At 42.4% G+C, this 26852-nt stretch overlaps 1 protein-coding gene across 3 annotated transcripts in view; it reads left to right on the top strand.

The window, feature by feature from the left end:
• Window positions 1-4594, top strand: part of CILP2 (cartilage intermediate layer protein 2) — a 91693-nt gene extending 87099 nt beyond the window's left edge. For all 3 annotated transcript variants that reach the window (XM_068271269.1, XM_068271271.1, XM_068271270.1), the window contains exons 7-8: window positions 1241-1398; window positions 1490-4594. In XM_068271269.1, the coding sequence (XP_068127370.1) occupies window positions 1241-1398; window positions 1490-3879 (2548 nt within the window). In that variant the 3' untranslated portion in view covers window positions 3880-4594. The remainder of the gene's footprint in view (window positions 1-1240; window positions 1399-1489) is intronic.
• Window positions 4595-26852: the final 22258 nt, after the last annotated feature.

Genomic DNA, 26852 nt, shown 5'->3' with positions numbered 1-26852 from the left:
CGTAATAACAAAGGAAAATATTTATAAGATTATGATGTTATGGTATAGGACCCCTGAGGTTTCCTGAGGTTTCCCCATTATGTTGGAGATCATGTGGACAGATTGGATCTTTATATCATATTTTCCGGACCTGTCCTCATATTAATACTTTTTGGGACGAAATCCCCCACCTTATCTCACAGCATACGGGGATGTCGGTCCCTAAGTATCCATGTATATTTATATTAGCAAAATGCCCAAAATTAAAGCTCACACTCAGAGGCTGTTAAATCATTATCTGTCAGCAGCCAGATGCCTAATTTCTAAACACTGGAGAGATCAAAATATCCCAACGACACAGGAGTTTTTGACTAAGTTATCTCATATTTATAGAATGGAACTGCTTACAGCTAAGGTTTCAGATAAATATTTCCAGTTCGATAGGGTTTGGGAAGCCATTACTTTTTCACTCTTCAATCTGACAATTGGGAGGTATTTTTCAGCAAGCATCTTGGATATAATTTCAGAAGTAGTATATTTTAACCTCATAGGTCCCCGACTCTCTCTCTCTCTCTCTTTCTCTCCTTCTTTCTTTCTCTCTCTCTTTTCCTTCTCTTTTTTCTTTGTAGTTCTCGTAGTCTCTTTCTTTCTCTTCACTCTCTCTATCTCTTTCTAAATAAGTTTTAGCATTTTGGTGGGAAATTATTCTGAGGTCGTACATAAGTTATATACGTCATAATTAAGTTGACTGTGTTATGTAGATGTGTGAGTCTGGCTCACATCCAACACAGACTGTTATATATTTTTTTACTGTTTGGTATGATGCTCATTTACACAAGAATTTTATACCAGCTACTGTAATTTTGCACTGTACTTTTTTCTTTTATCTGTTACTTGAATTGTACGGTTGTTCAATTTCCTCCAGTTTTTTATGTAATGTACTCTTAATCGTTAATAAAAACTTTAAATAAAAAGAAGTGATTATTATGAGCACAGGACCAATAGAGAGCTAATCCTGAAGTTGAGGGAGGACCTCTCGGGGCCCAAGGGCCCCGATGCGGTCGCAACCTCTGCACCCCCTATTGCTACGCCGCTGGAAACTGGCAATTCTGCTCATCGTTTATTATAATAGAGAACTGTATGTAGTTTCTGAATGATGTCATTAATGTAACACGTTATTGGCCACAGAATTTCTAAGAAAGTTTTCTATACATGTGGAATAATTGGAAATTGCAAATTTTCTTTTGCTTATTTATCACAGGTATCACAATGGCACATTACTTGACAAACACACATTCAAGTATGATAAAAGTTTACTGCTACGAAACGTACAAACAGAACATTCTGGAACATATCAGTGCAAAGCCAGTAATGGAGTTGGAGTTATTAGATCTTCAGAAGCCCACATGATGGTCATACGTAAGTAAGAAAACCATGAAAACATTGGTGATGTTGTTATTTCTGTAATCCTTTCCTATATCATGAATTACTACTTTTCTTTTTGTTCTAGGCAAAGGTGAATTGCAATGTAACAGGCTCCCAGATAAGCATCTGATCAAGCTACCAAATGACTGTTTTCAAGCTAAAACTGGCTCTTTTTACTACAACGTTGGCAAGTGTTCAAACTCACAATGTGTGGGCAGGCTAAGCTCAGCACTGCAGTGTAGAGATAAAGTACACTACTGCTGTGGAGTGAAACAAATGAAACTTCAAGAGGTGAAGTGTCCAGGATACATTCTGCCTGTTATGGTTGTTGTAGAGTGTGGTTGTGCTGAGTGCACCCAACATAAGGTTTTAGTTCGTGGAAGGGTCTCGGCATACGACACTGGAGAGCCACTTCGATTTGGACAGATATTTTTGAGTGGTGAAAATGTGGGTTTTACAGGCTACAAGGGGGATTTCACCTTGCAAGTTCCAGAAGGAACTAAAAGGCTAGTCGTTACATTTTTGGATCCTGAGGAAAAATTTGTTGAGACCATAAAAGTTTTTCCATTTGATTCTAAAGGAAATACTGTCTACCAGGATGTGAAAGTAATGAGAAGGAAAGATCCGATTGTTCTGAATCCTTCAGTGACAAATATCATTTCTCTTGGAGAAATAATTGGACAGGATGCTATTGGGGAGATAGTAATACCACCAAGTTCTTTTAGAAGAACTTCTGGAGAAACCTACAGTGGTACCGTGAAAGCCAGTTTAAGTTTCTTGGACACCAGAAACATCAGCACTGCTGCTGCTGCTTCAAGTGACCTCAACTTCATTAACAGGGATGGCAACATCTCTCCCCTTAGAACTTATGGAATGTTTAATTTGGACTTTAGGGAGGAAGCTAATAATGCCATGCTCCAAACTGGTAAAGTGGAAGTGAAACTGGATGTAGAGCACATTAAGATGCCCCAGCACATTAAAGAAATTAAATTGTGGTCATTAAACCCACAGACAGGTCTGTGGGAAGAGGAAAGTGATTTTCAAATGGCAAGTGGGAACAAGAGGAAAAGAAGGGAAGAGAGGTCATTTTTAATTGGGCAATTGGAGATTCGGGAAAGAAGACTTTTCAATTTGGATGTTCCAGAGTTTAGGAGATGTTTTGTGAAAGTACGCACCTACATGAATGAAAAATTTATTCCTAATGAACAAATAGAAGGAGTAGTTGTGACACTTATAAATTTAGAGCCTATGCCAGGATTCCCAACAAACCCTAGAGCATGGGGTAGATTTGACAGTGTAATAACAGGGAAAAATGGGGCCTGCCTCCCTGCATTCTGTGATGCTGACCAGCCAGATGCTTACTCTGCATATGTCACTGCTACAATGAGTGGCGAGGAGCTTGAAGCTGCTCCATCTTCTCCCAAACTGAATCCCAATGTCATTGGAGTTAGTCAGCCCTACTTATCTAAATTAAACTACCAAAGAACTGATCATGAAGATTCTACTGGAAAGAAATCAGCTTTTAAGATTAACTTGGCCAAGCCAAATCCAAACAATTTTGCAGAAACAAGTGGCCCGGTGTATGCCTACAGAAATTTGCGAGGTTGTGAGGAGGCTTCTAGCAAGGACAACCACTTTCGCTTCTATAGAGTAGAGGAAGATAAATATGAGTACAATGTTGTACGCTTTGATGAGACGGACATGACTTCATGGATTAGTAGCTACCTTTCTTGGTGGCCAAATCCACAAGAGTTCCGAGCTTGTTATATGAAAATTGGTATACAAGGACCACAGCAGTATATGATTAGGTCACGAAACATTGGTGGATCTCACCCAAACACAGCAGGCCAGCTATATGGACTAAGAGATGCTCGCAGTGTTACAGATGTAAAAATAGAAGGCAGTTCAGCGGCTTGTCTAGAATTTAAGTGCAGTGGAATGCTGTTTGACCAAAGTTTAGTCGACAGAACCTTGGTTATTGTCACTCCTCAAGGAAGTTGCCATGTTACAAAAGTCAACCAACTTCTAGAAGAATATCTCAACCGTCATCCACCACATGCATTAGGAAACAATACTGAGACATTTAATATGTTAGCTCCAGCTGACCCTCTAGGACACAACTATGGAATTTACACAGTTACTGACCAAAATCCACGGCTGGCAAAAGAAATTGCTATTGGGAGATGTTTTGATGGAACCTCTGATGGCTTCTCAAGGGAAATGAAAACCCAAGTGGGTATTGCTGTTACATTTCATTGCAAGGAGAAACCTGTTACACACGAAAGCTTCTTTCAGCGTCTGCTAAACAATCCTGGTGAAACTCTGCGTGAGATTCGCCGGGGCATGCAAGAAAATGAACAAAGAGGTACACCTGCTCGTAGAGTACCTTACCCTGCTCTTCAAGCTCTGTCTTCTGAACAAACTAAGAAACTAACTGTCAAACAGAGAAGACCTCAAATACCTCGGTCAAGATGAACATTTTAAGAGACCTAGATTTGGAAGCACATATGGAGGACCTAAGGACAGCTGTTACCTCCAACCTTAAATTATCTTAGCAGATACAGCGAAAGGGATCTGTAATAAAAAAAATAATAATTATAGTACTTTATGTTTACAAATGTAAAGTTGATACTGTACTAGATTCTAAGAGCTGCAAACTAAAAATATTTTTTACAAGGTGCTAGAAACGTCCATGCAGCTTTGAATTCAAGTTTCTCTGTCATCTGAATTAAATGGAAGATTTATACAATGCATATGTAAATTATGGAATATTAGTCAATATTTGCAGTGATGAGCAAAAAAGTCTCCTGGCATGCAAATTTCCACTGACCAGACCCAACAAGAGAAAGAACAACAGCTACCATTGAGTTACCTGGCAGCTTGTTGCAGGTAGAGTTTTGATAGGCCTTCCCAGGTCAGTGAAAATGTGCATGTTAGGAGAATTGTCTGCTCACCACTAGTGATGCTTGTGTGTTTGAAAGCTAGTGAATAAGCATGTGATTAGTTTGATCTGGATATAAATTCGCAAGGTGTTGATCTGCTGATCAAAATCATATACTACAGCAGGAGGGGATCACCAAACATGAGCAACGAGATGCTAATTTTCTAAGTTGATGCAAGCGTTGTTTAAATTGAGGCAATCACATGCAGTTACTGCCAGTTAGCATTGACCTAAACTGCATACGGGTGGGGGGAGGAATTTGTAGTTCCCTGGTTGAGAACCTAATGAACATAGAATTTGACTTCTCCGTCTTACTGCTTCCCACAATCTGGAAACTAATAGGAACATTTTTTGCAGTGTGAAACACCAAAACTACTGGCAGTCACTTTGTCTGTGTGGTAGCTACATTTCAATCAACCCAATTTCCACACAGATAGAATACACAGCTGGAACACAGTATATGTGAATATCTTCTCAGCTGAAAGAATTTCACATTTCTCCCATCCAGTGGTTTGATATACACAGTCTAGTCATACAGTATCTAGCTCCTAGCCCCCAGTGTTCTCTGATATAAGACGAGTTCCCAGCCCAGTCTGCAAACCGAATAGTGTAAATGAGTAACACAAACATGAGTCATTGCTCGGCTCTTCTTACTTGTATTCCCATTTAAACTGTTTAGCTGGTGATACACCATCCATTCTTGATTCTACAATTGTGTCATTTTCAATTAATATGAAAGCGTTTACCTAAACAATCTGTTTAAAGTACTCACAATCTGTAGGTCTTTTTACTAAATATATTAGGTTGTACAATCAATACTGTATGGTGTATGGCCTTCTTTAGACTGGCAACATTTTGCAACAAAGTAAAATCTGACTGGCTCTCCATGTAGCCCTTCCCTTTCTAATCTAAGTACAGAGTGTGAAGAGCATTACATTAGGGTGATATAGAGACACAATTATGTATTTATACTGGGTGCCTTTAAGTGCAATTAATCATTATTTAATACATAACTTTAATAAATTATGTTTTTAGGAAATATCTTTATCAGGGATTTGGTGTCAAATATGCTACCAGTTTAGCTGTTGTGTCTTAAAGCGTTCCTGAACTGATATGTGCCATGATAAGATAAACATGGTTATATATGCTACTAAGCTTACTTAGAACTTACCTGGGTTCACTTTTATTTGCATTGCATAGGTTAATATACAAGTGTTTTATATATGCAAACAAGACTGTCAAACTGCAGTGAAATGCAGCCATAGCTTTCCTGAAAAGCAACCAGAAGCCAAAGCACTCTGAATGAGCAAACAATCCTTATAACACTTGACTGTTTAAAAGGGTCAAGGCTAATTACTTTTTTTTGTTGTGAGCTTACTGAACCAGATCTGACATCACACTAACATGGCTGCTGTGTTGTGCACACTTCAAATGTACATTTTAACCCCTGAAAGTAGAAATAAGAATATGAGACAACAGTAGTGTTCTATATACCACACCTACAAATCAGGACTTTATGAATCACTTACACAGAATGAATATACAGATCAGATTGCTCCTTTCCATTTATCAACTTTGGAGAGTAGCACAGCGGAGCTTTACCTTGCTTCCAGGGCTAGGCAGTCTTTTCTTCTGTTGGAAGTCATGAGATATGTGGAAGCATACAACTACAACTTCTCCTGCAGTTCCTGAGGCATGTCACATGACTTGCACCAGTAGCTGGATGAAGCAGAGGCAGGCTGCTCCACACCGTGGGACTTCAGAGGAAAGAGTACTACTCAATGCTGGAAGCAGGTTACACTGCTCTGTTGCGTTTCACTGCTAAAGGGATGGTCAGGGAAATGCAAATATTTCTAAGTTGATGCTGGATTATACACATTTTGTATGCAAATTTACGTAACTTGAAAATGGGCTAGTCATATCTCACCAAGGTTCCAATACAAGCTGCATAAATTTGCATCAACCCAGAATAATTTTCATTTTATTTACCATCCCTACTCACGTGCTGCAAATTGTGTTGTGGTGAAGTCTCAATTTTGGCGGGAACTGTGGAAGGTCGGGTGCGTATGCTACTGGCTGCTGTTGCTGGATATGCATGAGGATTGGATTGTTCAGCAGAAGACAGCACAGTGGTGCTGCTGCTCTGACTGGTCTGCTGCTGCTTACAGCCCTCAAACTCCCTCCAGTGGTGGTTCTTCAATTGGGAATGGAGGCCTTCAATTCCTCGCTTTGAGGGCACTTTCCCTCTCCACACTTTAATAGCTTGCATATGGAAATGCAAACATACAGGGAAGACTGGGCAAAATACTGCCACATAGGTGCAGTAAAAAAATCTTACGGCTTAAAGGGAGTGCTGCAGTCACTGTAGTTTGGGAATAGGTGGTTTCAGCAGCAGGCTGTGGCTGCTGGCTTCCATGTCCACATCCACTGGAGGCCCTGCCCCTGAACTCCATGATGCATTGCCCCACCCTCTGCCTTCTTTGTTGCTCTGCCTCATCTGAGCTGACATCAGAGACATTTTGAACAAAAACAGGGTCAGCACCCTCATCCCTCACTTCCTCCTCTAACCCCAGGACCTCTGCTGTAACATCACAAACCACTGCAGATTGTGACAAACTCCCTGCCACCTTCCCCTCCCCTTCCTCACAAGGGCCTTGTGACCAACCTGCTATAGGTGGGATGCTGCTGCAGCTGTCATCATCACCACTACTACCTCCTCCTACAGGTGACAGGCTAGACAGAGGAGAATGTGCAGCGAGCACCTCATCCTCTTGCAGACCTACACCCGGAAGATCCTGCCCATCAGGACCCAGGAACACCTAATTTTCTGGGAGCGAAAAAGGCCGAAATGCCTTATGCCTCTCCTCTCAGCTGCCTCCACAGTAGCTGAGTGGCCACTCCTCCTGCCTTTGCCTCTGCCAGACGTAAATTATACAAAAACTTTTAATCATCAGTAAATGTGTGTAAATTAAATGTGAAGTGATTTAAACGGTTGAAACTGAGTTGATGCCAGATAGAAGCAGTGAGATGGAAGTGCAGATTGAAATAAATAGGTCTAAATACTTAAAGTGAATGGGAACCACATTGAAAAAAATAATAGATACTTACCCAAGGAGAGGGAATGCTCTGGGTCCTATAGAGCCTTCCTGCTCCTCTCCTGGTCCCGTCGTTCCGGTGCTGGCTCGCCCGGTAGTAGTATTTGACTAAATTAGTCAAATACTGCTTTACCCGGCTGAAGGGGGCTTCAGAAGTCTTCATGGAGCCCGAGTGCTCTTGAAGAAGGGCGGCCCTGTACTTCGCCTGTGCAAGCACGCTCGCTTGCACGCTCACACCTGTGCAGTATGGAGCCGCACGTCTTTGGGAGGACACAGCTCCCGAAGACTTCCAAATACCCTTTCGGCGGGGGATTGAAACGGGGGGGGGGGGCAGCCAGCACAGGATAGAGAGCACCGAGAGAGTAGAAGGAGGGCTCTATACAACCCAGAGCCTTCTCTCTCCTTAGGTAAGTATTTACTTCATTTTTTTAAAATGCGGTTCACATTCACTTTAAAGGGACTCCGAGCAGTGCAGAAACTATGGAAAGATGCACATCATTTTAAAGCTCTCTTTCTCCTCTTTCCAATGATATATAAATCGCTGCCCTACGCCTTTTAGTTTTCGCTATTTTTGCGATTGAAATTGCCGCGGCCGAATGCAGCTGCTGACTTTGAGAAAAAGTCGCCCTGTGTAATACAATGTATCTATGGAAAGATGGATATCATTTTAGAGTTCTCTTTCTCCTCTTTCTGACGACCCCTAAATTGTCACCCTACGCCTTTTAGTTTTCTCTATTTTCGCGATCGAAATCCCGGCTGTGGCAATTTCAATCGCGAAAATAGCGAAAACTCAAAGGCGTAGGGTGGCGGTTTATATATCATTGGAAAGAGGAGAAAGAGAGCTTTAAAATGATATGCATCTTTCCATAGTTTTTGCACTGCTCGGAGTCCCTTTAAAGAAAAAATTAAATTACCTAAACCAACACACATAGCACAGGAAAGCACAAAATTGATTAAAAAAAAAAAGATGTAGCGCCCAAACAATTGCAAAGAACACTAGCGAAAGCTAAAAAATAAAAATTAAAAATCCAAGAGAGATGAGACAAGTGCTTTAAAAAAGCACAAACAAGAAATAGCACACAGAATCTGCCTACCAAGTTAACACTGACTATACTAGCTAGACTAAACTAATATTAACTACACTAGGTACATTAGTACTAACTAACTTGATGCTGGTAGCTCAAAAACAGAGTATGTCCTGACCCCTAACTGCAGCTAAACCTAGGAAAACTCTCTGTAAAGTAAACTAACAATCACAAAGTGCTATGCTAGTCGCTAGTACACTAAGCTAACTCTCTGACTCAGAAAAACAATGAATATATCTAGATAATCAAACAAGTATCTCAGAAATAACTATACTGAGTGACGCATACTGACTAGTAGTGACTGCTACTACGTTACTGCTAGTTCTAACTGTCTAAAACAATAGCACACTTTATAGACTATTAACTAAGCTAACTCAGTCACAAACTAAGTTCCTTTCCTGTCCATGGATTTTAATCGCTACTACTGCTACTGCTACTACTACTACTACTACTTCCCTGTCTCTAAACTACCACTGATTTAGTGGCAGCAAGGAGAGCTGTCATTTGGCTCGCCCTGCACCGAACTACATGGCTCCCAAATAATGTGCTCAAGTTTTTCACCAGTGTAGTAAGCTAACTCTCTATCTGAATCACAAAGCTAACAATAACAGGTACAATTAGCTTCAAATTAGCACAAATCAGTCCCAAACTGTACACAGCACTGTTGTCTCCAACACAACCTCTCCACATAGTAATGGGTAACAGCAAGGAGTTAATCCAAAAAGTCGTCCGCCTTATATAGAGAGAGGTGGGCCCGGAGCTCAGTTCATTTCTTTTGGTTGCTAGGGACATTCTGATTGGTCCGAAAACATCTTTAAAAATGCACTTCCGTAATGTACTCATAATTGTAATCACGACTCGCTCCTGTAATTACGAGGGATTATGAACTGTGACTACTATGTCAGGGTGTGTAATTACGGCTCGTAATTACAATTTGTTGTAAATTACGAGTTTATTCCCAACACTAGTGGCCACACTTGTTGTTGTAAGGACAAACACATAAATGGGGACACCGAGAGCCCAATATACTGTAGTAAGTACTGGTGTAGGATGGATGATTGAAAGTAAGTAGAATAATACTCAAAAACCAGGGTTACCTCCTAGGCAACCACTCTACATGCAGGTGGGGAGATTAGGCCTGTTCACACTCAGGATTAAGAAGTCGCTCTCTGTAGATCAGAAGAAAGGGGTACAGCAGTCCTCCACCAGGGGTGGACACAAGTATTGAATACATAAAACACAGGCGCCAAAAGAATAAAATAGGATAAAATTGTTAAAATTGCTAAGGAGGCTGTGGTGGACTTACCTCCATGAAGCAGACACAAAACTGTCAATTTCAAAAACACATACATTTATTGACATACTCCAAAACAGTATTGCAACACGTTTCACAGGTATGAACCTGCTTCATCAGGCAGTAAACGAGGAGTATATAACAGCAATATGTCAAGATAGCACCAAGTGCCTCTGTTCTCCTTAGCAATTTTAACAATTTTAGCCTATTTTATTCTTTTGGCGCCTTTGTTTGCTGTTGTCATGATCGCTGCTGCAGCAGGTATTGCTGGAAGTAGTAGTGCTGCAGCTCAGGCAGTTCTGATCTCTTTCCATGCAAGCTGCATAGCTTTGTCTGCCTTTCCCTGCTGTCAGCTTGTGACTGATTATCATTCACCTGTGTGGGAATCTGCATGTCTGCTCCCATTGGATGACCTCAGTATAAAGATCTGCTTCCTGCAGGACTCCTCGGGTTTTCATAGCTTCAGTTTAAGCCTGTCTTGCTGTCGCTTCAGCCCCTGATCGTGTTTCTTGTTCTAAAGATACTTTGCTGGTCTTGCATCATATAGTGGTTCATTGCCAATATATATGTATACCAGCACGTTTATTATTTTCCTTGTATTCGTGTTACGTTGATACATCAGTGTCGCTGATGTATACGTACACGAACTGTTTATATCCTGTGTTCAGTTAGTCAGCTTTCCAGCACGTTTTGGTAGTTTGCGCGTATCGTGATCACCCGTGCTGAGTTAGTTATTCCGCTCCTGGTTCTGTTTGTGGATTGCGTTCATCTCTGCGAAGAGATAACGAATCCTTCTGAATCCTGTTCTGTTACCGTTTGTGGATTGCGTTCATCTCTGCGAAGAGATAGCGAATCCTTCTGAGTCCGGTTCCCTGTATTACTCCAGTCCTAGTCAGTGTTCCTGCTTATGTCATATATCGGTTCATTGCCGATATATACATATGTTAGTCAGACGTTACAAATAGTTTCATTGATAGCTGTAATTGTGACGTTACAAATAGTTTCATTGATAGCTGTAATTGTAATACGCTAGGAAAACATACTTATTGTATATTTGTCTGTGTTACATTCATCTATCTTGATCCTGCTATTTCCTGACTATCCTGTCTTTGTGAGGCACGCCATCGCTGCTACGCATTGCTGCCTCATTCCAGTCTGTCTTGTTGTGGACGCTTGCTGTCACTAAGTAGCGGCTAGCAAGCGTTCATTCTGTCTACCTGTCCTGATCTCCTCAGTTCTGGTTTATGCGCTCAGCGCTACTTTGCGCTGAGACATTATAGCGAAAGTATTGTTTGTGGCTGTCGGATCTGCACCGGCTCTGTGCGCCACAATCTCCTATTGGAGTCAGTCCTCCCCTCCACTATACTAGGGATAGCCTGTTTCCTTGTGCTGGTGTGTGTACCTCCTTCACGTCAGCTCATGCGTTGCATGCTGACTGTGGAGAATACACCACCAAGCCTTACATTATGAAAACCCCATTACCAATCCCCATTGTGGGGGGGGGGGATTCCCAGAAAGTATGACACTGTTAATTATGGTTCCTGTTCCTTTAAGAAATTTGAAGAACTTAGCTCTGAAACAGAAAATGAGTTTTTCTCTGAATGTGCCAGGTTCCTGGCCAATCCCGATCTCCAAGCGACTCCTGTTTCAACCTGGGCACTCCAGCTGGTTTATATTTTGTTTAAAGGGGAATTGTTCCAGTGGGCTTACGATGTTCTCAATCATTCCGATTTGAAAGAGAGACCGCTGGAATTTCTAGCGTTTGTGATCCATAACTGGTTGCGCATAGATCCATTGCCTTTTCTAAAATGAACTCCTGGCAGCAGGCCAATCAGCTGCTCCTTCAATTTTTTGCAAAAATGATCAGCAAGCAGAGAGTGTTCCTGATAATTTTCCTGCAGCTTTGAATAAATCATCAAAGGCAGCAGGGTCTAAGGCCAAACGCAAACGTTCTAAGAAACGTGTCCGACCTGCAGAGTCGTTATCCTTAGCAACTGAGACCTATAATGAGATTCTGCCATTAACAGATAATGAAATGCAATTGTCTTTCAGGGGAGTTAAATGGACTTATGAAACTACTAATGAACTTTCCTCCCTGGCTAGGGAAAATAAAGATTTTTGTTTAAAAGAATTATCTGAGTATGATTATGAGGAGATATTACAGAGTATTGAACAAATCAACTTATTTGTGAACCAAGGGAAGTTTGCATACACTACAGTTCAACACTTGCTACAGGTATTGGAGATTCTTAAGAATAAGGAATCTGCCAATCACCTGCTAATTAACCCAATACATGTCTCTGCCACAATCATATCTGCAAACTGTGATCAGCCTGAATGTTTCGCTGTTGAGTATGCATGGGATCCTCCATTCGAGAGGGGAGAGATGGAAGCCCTGGTCTGTGAATGGAAGAATGATTCAAGTTCATTTTGTCAATTTTACAGTGCAAAAAGTGAAATGGTATTGAATGCATGCATTAAGTCAGCCTATAACCTAATAGAGACTGGTGTGTGTAGGTATGACTGTGTGGCTCCTTTGATTGATGTGTGGGAACTGATTTTGGATGATTTTTATGTGACTCCGAATTCGCAAATTTGGCGTTCTGACCCGCCTGCTTCAGCACCTTTGGCTGATTCAGCAGGTGATTCGGAGCTCTTTTTGTGTGAAATTGAAGTTCCTGCAATTCCACCCTGTACCGTGGATAACTCAGTGTTACTTCCCAGTAAAACAGAAGCCACTGATACTTTCTTAACCTTGCCCTGCACAAATTTTTTAGCAGAGAATCCAGAGGTCCTGCTGACTTCCGAGTCCAGTCTAGCCAGTACTCATGAGTCTTTGTTCAGTGAAACAGACACCAGAAAAATCTTGCCTGCCTCTGCAAACACTTCTGCAGAAATTACCTGTGTTAATAAAGTTCAACTCCTGTCTGATCCAGCAGATGCCAATAGATGCACTACATCAGTTTCCGAGTCCCAGCAATCCTGTCTAGAAACCTCAGAACCCCAGCATCTGAATTTTCCAATTTTACAAATGAATGGTGATTCAGATGCGCAAACATTGTGTCTTGATCTTCCTGTTTCTACACCTCGCTCTAGTTTTGTGAATAGCTCAGAGCATCTGCTATGTGAACCTGAAATCGCAGAATTATTACCTTGTTCAGAAAATGTTCCAGTAAATTTGCCCTGTATCGTGAAAAGCTCAGAGCATCTGCTATGTGAACCTGAAATCGCAGAATTATTACCTTGTTCAGAAAATGTTCCAGTAAATTTGCCCTGTATCGTGAATAGCTCAGAGCATCTGCTATGTGAATCTGAAATCGCAGAAGTATTACCTTGTTCAGAAAATGTTCCAGTAAATTTGCCCTGTACCATGAATTGTGCAGTAGATCTCTCCTATGAAGCTCAGGTCACAGAATCCTTATGCTGTCCAGCAGGTGCTTCCATGGTTTTGCCCTGCAATATGGACTGTTCAGTGATCCTGTCCAGTGAAGCTGGAGTCGTAGAGTCCTATGCTTCACCCAGTACTTTGGATACTTCAAACCCTCTAGCAGAAGACTCTGAGGCACTGCTTACCTCAGTGGGTGTTGCAGCAATATTCACTTGTTTAGCAGCTGTCTTAGAATTAAAGTCCACTCTAAATAAACTTGATGAATCTTTGTCTGATGAAGCAGAAGTCATTGAAATATTGTCCTCGTCAGTAAGTGTCTTAGATACCTTGCCCTGTACACAGTCTGATTTAACCAATGTTGTTGAGTCCCTCTCCAGTGTTGTAACAGCCGAGGAACTCCAGCCCTGTCCTCTGAATGTTTCAGAGGTCTTGCCCTGTAACATGGATAATTCTGATTCTCTGGTCAAAATAACAGAAGTCTCAGAATTTCAGTCTGATTTAGTAAGTGTTCCTGAAAACCTGCCTGGTATCTTGGAAAATTCTGATTCTCTGGCCGGTGTGGCAGAGATTCCGCAGTTCCCTTCCTGTCCAGGGAATTCCTCAGATTTGCCCAGTTCAGTGGGGGATGCTGTAATATTGACTTGTTCTGCAGCCCCTCATGAGCTCCAATCCAGTGTATTAGATGAGTCTCTGTCTAGTCCAGAGGAAGTTGTGGAGTACCTATCTAGTTCAGTGCGTACATCAGAAGAGTTGTCCTGTCTTATTAGTGCCCCTGAACCTGAATTGTTAATAACCTTGCTGGAATCAGCGACATCTAAGTCTGATGCTGCATTCTTTTGTGAGAGTCCAGTAGTTGCGAAGTCTAGTCATGATGGATTTTTTTTGGCCAGTCCTGGTTTTGGTCCTATCTTGGCTGACGCTGAGGCTCACAGTTCCTTGACATGCCCAGAGGTTTCTCTTGTTCCAGTGTGCCCAGATGTGCTTTGTGTGCCAGAATGCCCAGGTGTGTCTAAGGTGTTAGCGTACTCGGATGCTTCCTTAGGGGAGACATGTTCTGATGTTGCCGGTCTGCCTGCATGCCCAGAGATGGTTCTGGTCCCTGAAAGCCCTGATCTTGATGTTGGTCCTTGTAACCCTGACTCGGGAATTGCCATAGGTGCCATGGGGGTTCTTGATAGTTCTCCATGTGAGCCTAAAGGGCGTTCTGACCTTTTGGGATCTCTTTGGAGCTTTAAAGTGTTCTGGGAGATCTCTGAGGAAGCTTGTCCTGGTACCTTGGACTGGTTCAACAGTGGGTTTTGTGTTGGTAAAGACAGTTCTGGTGGGCATTGCAAAGGCTTTGGCATTTTTGGACGGTCCCTGGAAGGCAGTGGGTATCGCTCAGAGAGCTTCGGGGGGCTTTCTTCTGGAAATCATAGTTCTGATGGGTGTCACACTGAGTCTTGTAGTACTGATGGGCATGGTTCTGTAGGTTCTGGTTCTGATGGGTCCAGTCTTGTGATGACTGATTCTGGAATTTGGTCTTGCCGGGCTGTCCCGGTCATCATGAATTATCAGTTAGGTTGTCTCCTTGGGAATGTCAGTTTTGAGAGGCGTCTGGTGCAGTTGGCTGATGGTGTAATGGTTAAGGGCTCTGCCTCTGACACAGGAGACCAGGGTTCGAATCTCGGCTCTGCCTGTTCAGTAAGCCAGCACTAATTCAGTAGGAGACCTTTGGCAAGTCTCCCTTACACTGCTACTGCCAATAGAGCGCGCCCTAGTGGCTGCTGCTCTGCTCTGGCGCTTTGAGTCCGCAAGGAGAAAAGCGCAATATAAATGTTATTTGTCTTGTCTTGTCTTGTCTTGGTATCCGCCTTTAAGGGCGGGGGTACTGTCATGATCGCTGCTGCAGCAGGTATTGCTGGAAGTAGTAGTGCTGCAGCTCAGGCAGTTCTGATCTCTTTCCATGCAAGCTGCATAGCTTTGTCTGCCTTTCCCTGCTGTCAGCTTGTGACTGATTATCATTCACCTGTGTGGGAATCTGCATGTCTGCTCCCATTGGATGACCTCAGTATAAAGATCTGCTTCCTGCAGGACTCCTCGGGTTTTCATAGCTTCAGTTTAAGCCTGTCTTGCTGTCGCTTCAGCCCCTGATCGTGTTTCTTGTTCTAAAGATACTTTGCTGGTCTTGCATCATATAGTGGTTCATTGCCAATATATATGCATACCAGCACGTTTATTATTTTCCTTGTATTCGTGTTACGTTGATACATCAGTGTCGCTGATGTATACGTACACGAACTGTTTATATCCTGTGTTCAGTTAGTCAGCTTTCCAGCACGTTTTGGTAGTTTGCGCGTATCGTGATCACCCGTGCTGAGTTAGTTATTCCGCTCCTGGTTCTGTTTGTGGATTGCGTTCATCTCTGCAAAGAGATAACGAATCCTTCTGAATCCTGTTCTGTTACCGTTTGTGGATTGCGTTCATCTCTGCGAAGAGATAGAGTCCTGTTCCCTGTATTACTCCAGTCCTAGTCAGTGTTCCTGCTTATGTCATATATCGGTTCATTGCCGATATATACATATGTTAGTCAGACGTTACAAATAGTTTCATTGATAGCTGTAATTGTAATACGCTAGGAAAACATACGTATTGTATATTTGTCTGTGTTACGTTCATCTATCTTGATCCTGCTATTTCCTGACTATCCTGTCTTTGTGAGGCACGCCATCGCTGCTACGCATTGCTGCCTCATTCCAGTCTGTCTTGTTGTGGACGCTTGCTGTCACTAAGTAGCGGCTAGCAAGCGTTCATTCTGTCTACCTGTCCTGATCTCCTCAGTTCTGGTTTATGCGCTCAGCGCTACTTTGCGCTGAGACGTTATAGCGAAAGTATTGTTTGTGGCTGTCAGATCTGCACCGGCTCTGTGCGCCACAATCTCCTATTGGAGTCAGTCCTCCCCTCCACTATACTAGGGATAGCCTGTTTCCTTGTGCTGGTGTGCGTACCTCCTTCACGTCAGCTCATGCGTTGCATGCTGACTGTGGAGAATACACCACCAAGCCTTACAGCTGTATACAATTGTTGTTGGAAGGGTTGGCATAACAAATTTCCCCTTTTCACTGCACATGTCACAGTGTTTTGCAGAGCCATTGCAGGCATGGATTGTAGGATATAACTGGACACTAGCATGGAAATTTATCATGTGTTTGTCCACTGTACAACCATGCTAGTATTACCCTTGGAAATTTAACCATTGCCACAAAATCCTGTGTGTAAGGTGTTGGATTTGCAGGTCCACACTGCCTTTCTAAAAGGTATTTTAAGAATAGTTAGAATGGACAGGAAAATGGACCCAAAACTGCTATGATTAATAGCACTACCAAATCTGGCACCTTCTTCTCTTTTTTCTGCTTCTATCTCCTCTGCAACCCTCAAGCACTGTTAGTGTGCTCTGTCCCTTTATTACAAACAAAATCTGGTCTGTATGTCTGAAGAACCAATCACAGCTTTCACTACTTTCAACAACCAATAAACACCAAGAAAAAGACAGTCTTGCAACATTTTCAAATAAAAATTGCTGTCCACCAATCACTGGCTCAATCAATTGATTCAAAATACTAAAAAAAAACGCTTTTCACTGAACACAGAATCACTGCAAAATCACTGAGAAATCACTGCAAAAGTACTATAAAAAATTAACAAAATCAATAGGCAATTGCGTTTGTGTTTAGCGATTGCCAGTGTGAACTAGCCCATATGCTATATATGGGGCATACCATGGTATAGCTTAAACCTTTTTACATTTTGAGGAATACTTACAGCTTCAAAGACTCACTAAGACGTTTAACATTAGAAAACTGCTGACAGTAGCCGACAAATAATGTTTTTCTCTCAGCTCTCAACTGAAAACCAGATGATGCTCAATCAGACTTCAAAAGTACACCTGAGTTATGTATGATTCACTGGACATGGGAAGTAAACAGCATTTTTTCTGTCTCCTGCTGTTTTGTTTTTCTTTCTTTGCGAACATCAGCCACACAGTGCCAAAGGCCCAACTAAAAGAGTAGGCTCCCATCAACTCGTTCCCAGTGTCAAGCAGAGATTGCATGATAGTTTTCTCCTGATCAGCAACAGAATCTTTGATTTGGTGCTTCAAATTTACTCTCCAAATTGTCATTATTATGTACATAACTGGAAGGTCAGAAGATAAGAAGACAGAGAAAAGTTATAAGATAAGCTTTGCCTCAAATTCATAGACTGAAGCACCCATACCAAAATGTTTATAAATAATACTAGTAGCCGAAAGGAGGGCCTAATCTTTAATTGGGGGGACTTATATTCGCAAACATTTTCTTTACATGACACATTTGAAGTTGTCCTAGGGGTAGAGGGGTGAGTAACAAGAGGGTTGGTCACCTGGTCAACCGGTCGGACAAGGTATTAATTGATATAACAACCTCTATTTTTTACTTTTAGGAGGTTGTTCTACCTTCTGAGAACTAGGCCCCCTTATTCTCAGAGCCAACCACCATATGGCCCTGAGGAATAATGTAGGTTACATGGTATTCTGTTACAGCTACAACTGTATATTCCATAATGGAGAGCCATTCTTCAAATTTTGGGGCTGTAAATTGGAGTCATGTTTTATTGATCATAAAGGGGGCCCAGTGTGAGGCGTCCGTCCAATAAAGGTGCCTGGAAATTTGGGTGCCCTGTAATGCCGATAGTAAAATATTGGTATTAAGTACCGATATTTTACTATAAAAGTGTCAAATAACGGTATTTAATACCGATATTTTACTATGGCCAAACCTAACCCTACTCTCACACAGAACCCTCCCCCTCTGACGCCTAACCCTTAAACCCCCCCCACCACACAAACTAGCTACCTAACACCTAACTCTTAACCCCCCCACACAAACTAGCTACCTAACGCCTAACCCTACCCCCCCCCCCACCCGCCAAAAACTAGCTACCCAACACCTCACCCTTAACCCCCCACCCACAAACTACCTACCTTTAAAGCCTATACCTTAAATCCCCCCCCCCTTGCACAATCTACATACCTAACGCCTAACCCTTAAACTCCCCCGCACAAACGACCTACCTGACGACCAACCCTTAACTTTCCCCCACACACTACCTGTCTAAACTCCCTGCATACTAGCAACCTAAGGGTCAGTTTTTACTAGCAGCGGTCTGGTGCAATGCAATCATCTCATTGCATCCATGGCTAGTGGAAATGGGCCTTCAACCTAACACCCCCCATCCCCTCCACACTCAGTTCTGAAGAAAAGAAAAAAGCAAATTGTCGGACACCGCTATAGGCGCCTAAAAATATCAGTATATATAGAGAGTGATTCTTTTTACCGGTTTCCAAATACAGATATGTTACATGGCACATATGGCGCCCAAATACTCCACTTACCCGCATGCACCCTTTTATGCGAGTTTGGTGAGTGTTTTGTGAGTGTTCAGCGGGAGTGAGCGGCTGTTTATTTTGTATTGTGATATACCATTTATTAGTCACCTTTAGTTGCAACTGTTGTAGTTACGAATGAACCATACATGTTTAAAAAATTTAGGTATAGGGTTTTTTAAATCTGTCTCCGAATCTATTGAATAATTTGGTCATATATTTTTGATTTGGTAAGAACCTGCATGGACAATTGATTGTAGTAGTTCTCCTGATATTGCTCTATATTTGGGCTTCACCAAAGGAGGTTTGAGCAAAGTGTCCTTCTCCTCTGTGTTGCCTTTAAGCCTTGAATTAGCACATGTTCATTTCTAGCCTCCAGGCAGGAGGTCCCCGCCCCCCAAAAAACATGCACACACTAAAGAATATTAACTATGTGGCGTATAAGGTGGATGCTTAATATAGGGAGTCCCCTAGATACAAACAAAAAGGATCCCGTCACATTTTATTGCACACCCCCTTTCTGCCCTCCCCAGCTTAGTTTGTAAATGCAGAGTACATCACAGCAGAAGCTGTGCTTTCACCTCTGCGCTGGAGTTCAGTGCTATGCTTCCACCTATCTGCTCGGTTTAGTGCCCAGCATCTCCTACTGCATGTAGCATGATTACACGTGACATGACAAGAGTGCCAGCCCTAGAGGGAGCAGAAAACAGACAGGATGTTCACACAGGCACAGCACTTGACTCCAGCAGGGAGGTGAGAGCACAGCTTCTGCTGCACTATACTCCGCATTTACACACTAGACTGGGGGAGTGCAGGAGGAGGATGGAGACAGATTGTGGCACAAGGGGACAGAGCAAGACATAAAAGTGGACAGAAGGAGCCTAAGCACAGTGGGACAGAGAGATGCACAGGGTAGCAAGAGTAGCACAAGGAAACAGAAGGAGGCACAAAGGGACAGAAGGAGGCATGGGGGACAAAGGGAGGTGCAAAGGGCCAGAAGGAGGCACGGGGGACTGAAGAAGCACACAGAGAGACAAAAGGAGGCACAAAGGGGGACAGAAGGAGGTGGAGGGAGACTAAAGAAGGCAGAAAAAGGCAGAGGGAGTCAGAAGGAGGCACAAAGGGGCACAGAGTTGGCACAGGGGGACTGAAGGAGGCACAAAGGGGGACAGAAGGAGAAAGCACAGGGGAACAGAAGGAGACAGAGGGGGACTGAAGGAGGAATGGGGGGAAAGGTAGAACAAGGGAACAAAAAGAGGCATAGGGGGATCAAAGGAGGCACAAAGGGGCACAGAAGGACAGAGGGAGGTACGGGCTTAGCTTGGGGGCGGGCTTAATCCAGGAGCATCACACTCCCCAGGACCAATGGCATGCCTGGCATGCCTATGTCTAAAAACAGCCCTGTTTTATCCTTGTGTCAATGTTACAACATATAGTGAACCATTTTATTTTATCTCCAGGGTTCAAATTGGGATCACCTAAAGTGTATCTGAGATGAATACTGTAGCAGGATTTATACATCATTCTATTTCTGTTACTGCTCTGCTCTGGACCTGGGCTCACTCTTCCATTTTCATTCATGTAGAGCAGCGCACAGCAGAGCGTCACCAATTGCGCTGTCTTCTCCTCTCATTACAGCCCAGGCACTGGTACTAATCACTACCCACGAGCCAAAATCAAAGAGTTGCATTTACAAGCCTCATTTCCTTAAAATATTATTATTATTATTATTTATTAGATTTATATAGCGCCAGCATATTACGCATATAACCCAATTCTTACACTGACACCCCCCATCTCCCCCCCCCCCCCCACACACACCATTAAGTAGATGAATTCCAAAGAAGTTCCAGCTAGCAGTCTTTACAGAGAGCAGCGCTGAGATCTATCAGTACTGGAACATCTACACCGAGATCAGGCAATAGCTGTGTGTGGTCTCTGCACTATTGTTCTTTGGCAGCCTCTTCTCAGTGCAGAGCCCCAGGCGATGGATTCCCTCTTGTGGAGCCCTGGAGACTTTCCACCAAAATCATACAGAGACTTACGTCAATGGAGAGAGTGGCCGGGTGGTAATGAAGCTCAATTTCTGTTGAAAATGAAATTAATTCTTCTAACCATTTAACCATTTGAATTGATTTTACGTATTTAAAGGACATTTGCACATTCTTGATTAAATTTACATTGCAATTCTTCCAAGTTGTTTGGGAAATTTTGCAAATATATTTCAGGAATTTTTCCAAGTATTATTTCAGATTTTTTAGCTCTTTTCTTATTTGCATGTACAAACATATGCAACCATGTCTTGCTAGCCTTTCAGGTGAGAAGGTCAGGGCTAGCTAATTTGGTACAGCATTTATACTGATCAGAATGATTCATCAGTAGTGCAAGGCAATAAGAGCTCATTCACACTATGGGCCTGATGCAATTGTCATTAAACGCTATTGAGTCCAATAATCGCTGCCTGATCCAATTGCATTTAATCCTAGGCAGGGTATTAAAAAACTCGCTTTACACCCTATCCTATTACACTTTTCCTGCTGAAGGGAATCGATGCTTTACCTCAGACATGAGTGTTAGCTTAGACCTGCAAAAGCAGGTCTAAACACTCCTTTAATAAGGAGACTCGCAGAGCATCCTGTCAGTCCATCCATGCAGGGCCAAACCCCTGAAGCTCATCCAGGCACCCCCGAAGCAAAGCTACTCACCCAGCAGTGCTGCTAAACAAGTCTGTTCCCAGCCTACATTTAGGTTATGCTGGATTTAAAGCGGACCCAAACCAAACATTTTTTTAATTCAAAATATTTAGTTGCACCACTCTGACACATACAAAGATAAATAAACACTCCTTCAAACCTATGATCATTTCAGTGCATGCTTTTCACCCTTCTCTTTTCATAACTAGGGTTATACTGGGGGCAGCCATTAGCAATTCCTCCATTGCCGGACACCATCTACTCCACCAGTTTGCCGGAAAAATCCCGGCAATTTGAAAGGAAGGGCGGGGCTTCTCCAATAAATGTAAAATATTTTATATTTGTCATCATGCAGCTGAAAAAAGGCTGCTATTTATTATTATTATTATTATTATTATTTTATTATTATTTATTGTATTTATAAAGCGCCAACATATTAGATTTTATTTCTGAAATCTTGTATTTTTAATTTGGGTCCACTTTAATACAAAAGATTCTCCCCACAGGTATGTGTATTTGACTGCTCTCTCATGAACTCTTTTCACTAACCTGTTTTATGGAAAAGGCTTTTTGCTGTTCTCAAGCCTTAGTAAATGTGGCCAATAGTCAGTGGGTGGCTCCAGTTTAAATCTTTTTTTTTTTGTGGTGGGGGGCACGAAGGTTGGCTGGTGGGGCCCACTTGCGTGATCATAATCAATGTTTGTATGGTGAGCTTTAGATATTTTTAGGATCCAAATGTAAACATCACAAACAGAACTCAGAGGCTTTTGAGCAGAGCAGATTGTCCAGATGGTGCTATTATTTAAGAAAAGTTACCTACAGATGTACTTGGCTAGTTTGCTGGCATGCTTTAATCCTTACTTGCTAGCAAGCTGCTCCTGTGTGGATACATCATAGACAAATCATTCCAGGCCCCAGCCTGTGTCTCACAACTCTACAAGTAAATGAAGGGTGAAGAGGCAGGAGGGAGAGAAACACTGTGTGTGTGTGTAACTCCTTATCTTAGTAGCTAAGCATTGCCAGAGACTAGAATTTGTATTTTATAGAAAGGAAGCTTTGAAACAGGATTATTATTCTGATTCAAAACCTCCTGACTCTAAAATACAAGCCCCAGTTCATTGGCTAATCTAAAAGGAAAAACAGTAAGAACATACAATCCGAAGGGAGGTAGAGAGATTTTTTTGCAAATATAAGTGTCATCCAGGTACATTAATTACAAGGGATCTTGCAAGGATAGTGTTTAGTGTAAGGTATTTATGGCAAATAGATAAGACCCTTGGTTTACTTAAAGGGAACCAGAGACGAAGCACCCTTATGTATTTTACCATATATATCAGTAAGAACATCAGAGAAAACACTTACCATGCTCTCTGTTTCATCCTTACTGCTAAAAGTGTCTGTTATCAGCTGTGATAAGAATCCCGGACTGAGCATTCAGTCTGGCTTTGCAGGGAATAATTATAGCTGAGTAATTATAGCAGAGCCACAAGGGGGCAGGCTTGGGCTTGAAAAGACACCAGAGAAGACAGACTCAGCTATAATCTTTCCGTAGCAAAGCTAGACTGAGTGTTCAGTCGGGGATTCTTATCAGAGGTGATAACAGTCAGATTAAACAGAGAACAATGAAACAAAGAGCAGATTAGGTGTTTACTGTCATGTTCCCACTGATTTATAAGGTAAAATACAAGAGGGTGCTTCATCTCTGGTTCTATTTAACGCCTACATAGACTCAGGATGACATGGAGAGTTTTTTTTAACAGACCATATCCTCCTGCTCACTGTATGCTGCTGGAGCCTGGAAACAGTTAAATGTATGTTACTGAACAGGGTGGCACTCAGGGGGCACAGCAATTCCCAATGGGGGTCAGTGCCGCAGCAATGCCCATAATGCCATGCTTTTACAGTGCATTGTTACCTTCACTGTCTGGCCAGTTTACACATATCAACATAATCTTTGTGGTTACTATATTCTTTATTTTTAAATTATAAATGTACCAGGTACTTTTTCTTTTCCAAATAACATAGACAAAACAGGAGTGATTTGATGGTTGCCATAACTTGAGTGCAAAAATCACTGTTTTTATACAAAGAAAACCTTGTACATTATTTTTATGAAATGGAAGTAAATAGACCATTGGGGGCATCCAAAAAAACGATTTAAAAGTGATATAAAACATCAGATGGGATTATTATTCTGCTCTGTCATACTATGAAAGCTTGCATCATTAATGTGTTGTACTGTATACTTATGATTTACAGTTTTATACAGGAAAAGCTAAAGCATCTTTCCCTAAATATATAAAGTTACACTTTAAAAACTCTTCATGTCCTTGCTTCTTTCTCACAGAACAAAACCCCCATAAATAGCCACTATTGTTTTTCCACTTATATGCCAGTTTGCTTCAAGAAAAGAACATTGCCTCTTGCCTGTTACCAATATAAAATGATTACATTCCCACATTTTGGACAATATCATATGACGCCCACTTCTTGTTAAGCAGTGATCATGCTGTGACTGTGGCCTCTTGCACACTGCAAGCAAATCAGATTCAGATTCAGATTTTTAATCTGTTTTTACATCCGATTCCGATTCAGATTTTTAATCTTAACTGCATGCTGCGTTTTTTGATCCGTTTTTCTGTTGAATGTATTCAAGGAAAATCGGAAACGGAATCGGAATCGGAATCGGAAACGGAATCGGAATCGGAATCGGAAAACGGATTTGCAGTGTGCAGGGAGCCTGTATGCGATTCACTTATTTTCCATAGTGAGTGACCAAACGATGGAAGCCTGAATTACAGTCTCATTTCCACTATATGTGTTTTGTTTTTGCATTTGTGCACATGCAAAAAGACATCAGAAGTCATACACTATATACAGTATGGTCTTGTTGTCAGTTATAATGCAATGCAAAACACATTAGAATTTAAAAGCAATATTAATCAATGAGGTTTTTTTTAGGCCAAACTAATCCCTCCTTGCCAGTGGTCTCCCGTTGCCTCTGTAGTGTTCTCTCTGGCCCTGCCCAGCTACTGGCAGCCTACTGGTCCCAGTTTGGTGGTGCTAACAGCCTTTTACTAATAATATCTATAATGTGTTAGTCTTTTTCTAGCATAATGAGCTTGATTCACAAAGCGGTGCAAACTGTTTAGCACGGGCGTGCTAAACAGTTAGCACGTGAAGTGCTTTTCGCGGACTTTTGCGCGCGCAAAGTGCCGCGATTCGCGCGGTCGCGGACTTTTGTGTGCGCAATTGCCAAATTGCGCGCGCAAAAGTCCGCAATCGCACGAATCGCGGCACTTTGCGCGCGCAAAAGTCCGCGAAAAGCACTTCACGTGCTAACTGTTTAGCATGCCCGTGCTAAAAAGTTTGCACCGCTTTGTGAATCAAGCCCCATGTGTCTAGAACGTGTGGGCAGCACAGTGCCATACTGGATAGCACTCTTGTATTACAGCGCTGGGTCTTCGGTTCAAATCCCAGCCAGGGCACTATCTGCATGGAGTTTGTATGTTATCCCCATGTCTGCATGAGTTTCCTCCAGGCACTCCAGGTTCCTCCCACATGCCAAAAATATACAGATAACTTTATTGGCTTTCCCTAAATTGGCCCTAGACTGCCATGGACATATGACATAATTAGATTGTGAGCTCCACTGAGGACAGCCAGTGAAATGACTATGTACTCTGTGAATTGCTGCAGAATATTCAGTTCTATATACCGTAAATACATAATAATACTATGGTAGGACATTAGACTATGACTGTGGTAGGGTTAGATTGTGCACTCATCTGAGGACAGTCAATGACATGACTATGTACTCTGTAAAGTGCTGCAGAACAGGGCCATGCAGAGGGTCCTTAACCCCTACGCCGCTCAGGAGGTTTTGTTAGTTTTTGCCCCCAACATTAAATAATTTGCTCACATGGCTGTAAAACGTTTAGCTAGCGATAGGCTAGCTAGTAAAGGTGTCCGGCACCCCGATCCCCCGATCCAGCAAGTTTATACATTACCCAGCCTGGATCCAGCAATCAGAGCAGCCTCCCCGCACAGCTCCGGTCTTCACTATGGACAGGATCGCCGACGTCATGACGTCATGCGCAAACCCGATCCTCCCCATAGAGAGCTGTACGAGGAGGCTGCACGATCGCTGGATCCAGGCTGGGTAATGTATAGACGGGGGGATCGGGGGGATCCCAGTCGATCGGGGGGTGCCGGACACCTTTACTAGCTAGCCTAGAGCTAGCTAAAGGCTTTACAGCCATGTAAGCAAATTATTTAATTATGGGGGACTCCTGACGACATTGAGCGGAATGCCCGACAGTGTCTAGCATACCGCTAAGGAGGTTAAGTGGGGGTTAGGTTCATTAATCGGCTGATCAGCAGCCCTTGAATCTGCTGAGCTCTTTGTAAATGTTCAGTTCTGCCAATGCAAATTGTGATTCCTATTGAAAGTTTGGCTTATCACTGTCTATTAAAGAGAGGCTGAAGTGAATAAAAATTGTTATTTTTACCTGGTAGTTAGCTTCATTAGTATGAGGAGAGATAGACCGCCGCATCCCAGCAGCAAAACGAGGGCTTTAGAGCCCCCAAATCCCCGGGGGAAATCCGGGGAGTGCTTCCTGAAAGAGGCAGGGCTTTCTGCTGTAGCTCTGCCTCTACTGAAGTCAATTGCCGATGATCGCTGCCTTTCCCCGCCCCTCTCAGTCTTCCTTCACATAGAGGGACGGGGAGAGGCAGTGATCCGCACAGAGATTTACTTCACTAGAGGCAGAGCTACAGCGCTAAGCTCTGCCTCCCCGGGCAGCAATATCCACGACTTTGAAAGTTGTGGATGTTTGCCCGGGATTTGGGGGTATAAAGCCCTCGTTTTGCCACGGGAATGCGGCGGTTTAACTCTCCTCATACTCCTGAAGATAACTACCTGGTAAAAATAACAGTTTTTCTCCGCTTCAGAGTCTCTTTAAGCAGTGAGAGTTTGCATCCTACACGGGGATCACATTGGATGATAACAAGAATTGGATTGCATTAATATTTTTTACAGTGTGGTTGTGAGGGTGCAAGCATGTATAGCATTAAAATATGAACTACATACTTGATGCATAAACCATGATGCAGATTATTAAATAAACTAAAGCTAGGTACACATGCTACATGATACACTTGTCATTGAGGGCCATCTTGGCCAAGAATCTCGTGTGTACAGGAGCCCGCCAATATCTCCTTAAGATCTGGACAATGATATAAATGCAAAAATGAACTATGTACTCCAAACATTCATAGAAAGGTCACACTGACGGGACATTATCCTGGCTTGGGACTCAAATAGTTAATCCACTACAGTGCTGGTCCAGATCTTATGGTGCAGATGGGTAGGCAAAGGAAAAAGGAGGTGGAGTGCTCCAATAGTGTAAAACCAATTCAATAACTAATAATAATAATAATTTAATACAAAAAGATAAAATTGCACTTACAAGATTCACATAGATTCACAGATAACTCATAATCAGTGTGGTGGAGCAATACTGCATCCTTAGCAGAACGGCACACTTAG

This window comes from Hyperolius riggenbachi, chromosome 1 (assembly GCF_040937935.1).
Source record: "Hyperolius riggenbachi isolate aHypRig1 chromosome 1, aHypRig1.pri, whole genome shotgun sequence".
NCBI lineage: Eukaryota > Metazoa > Chordata > Amphibia > Anura > Hyperoliidae > Hyperolius > Hyperolius riggenbachi.
The sequence above is the reverse complement of the archived record's forward strand: the minus strand, read 5'-3'. Positions and strand labels throughout refer to the sequence as shown.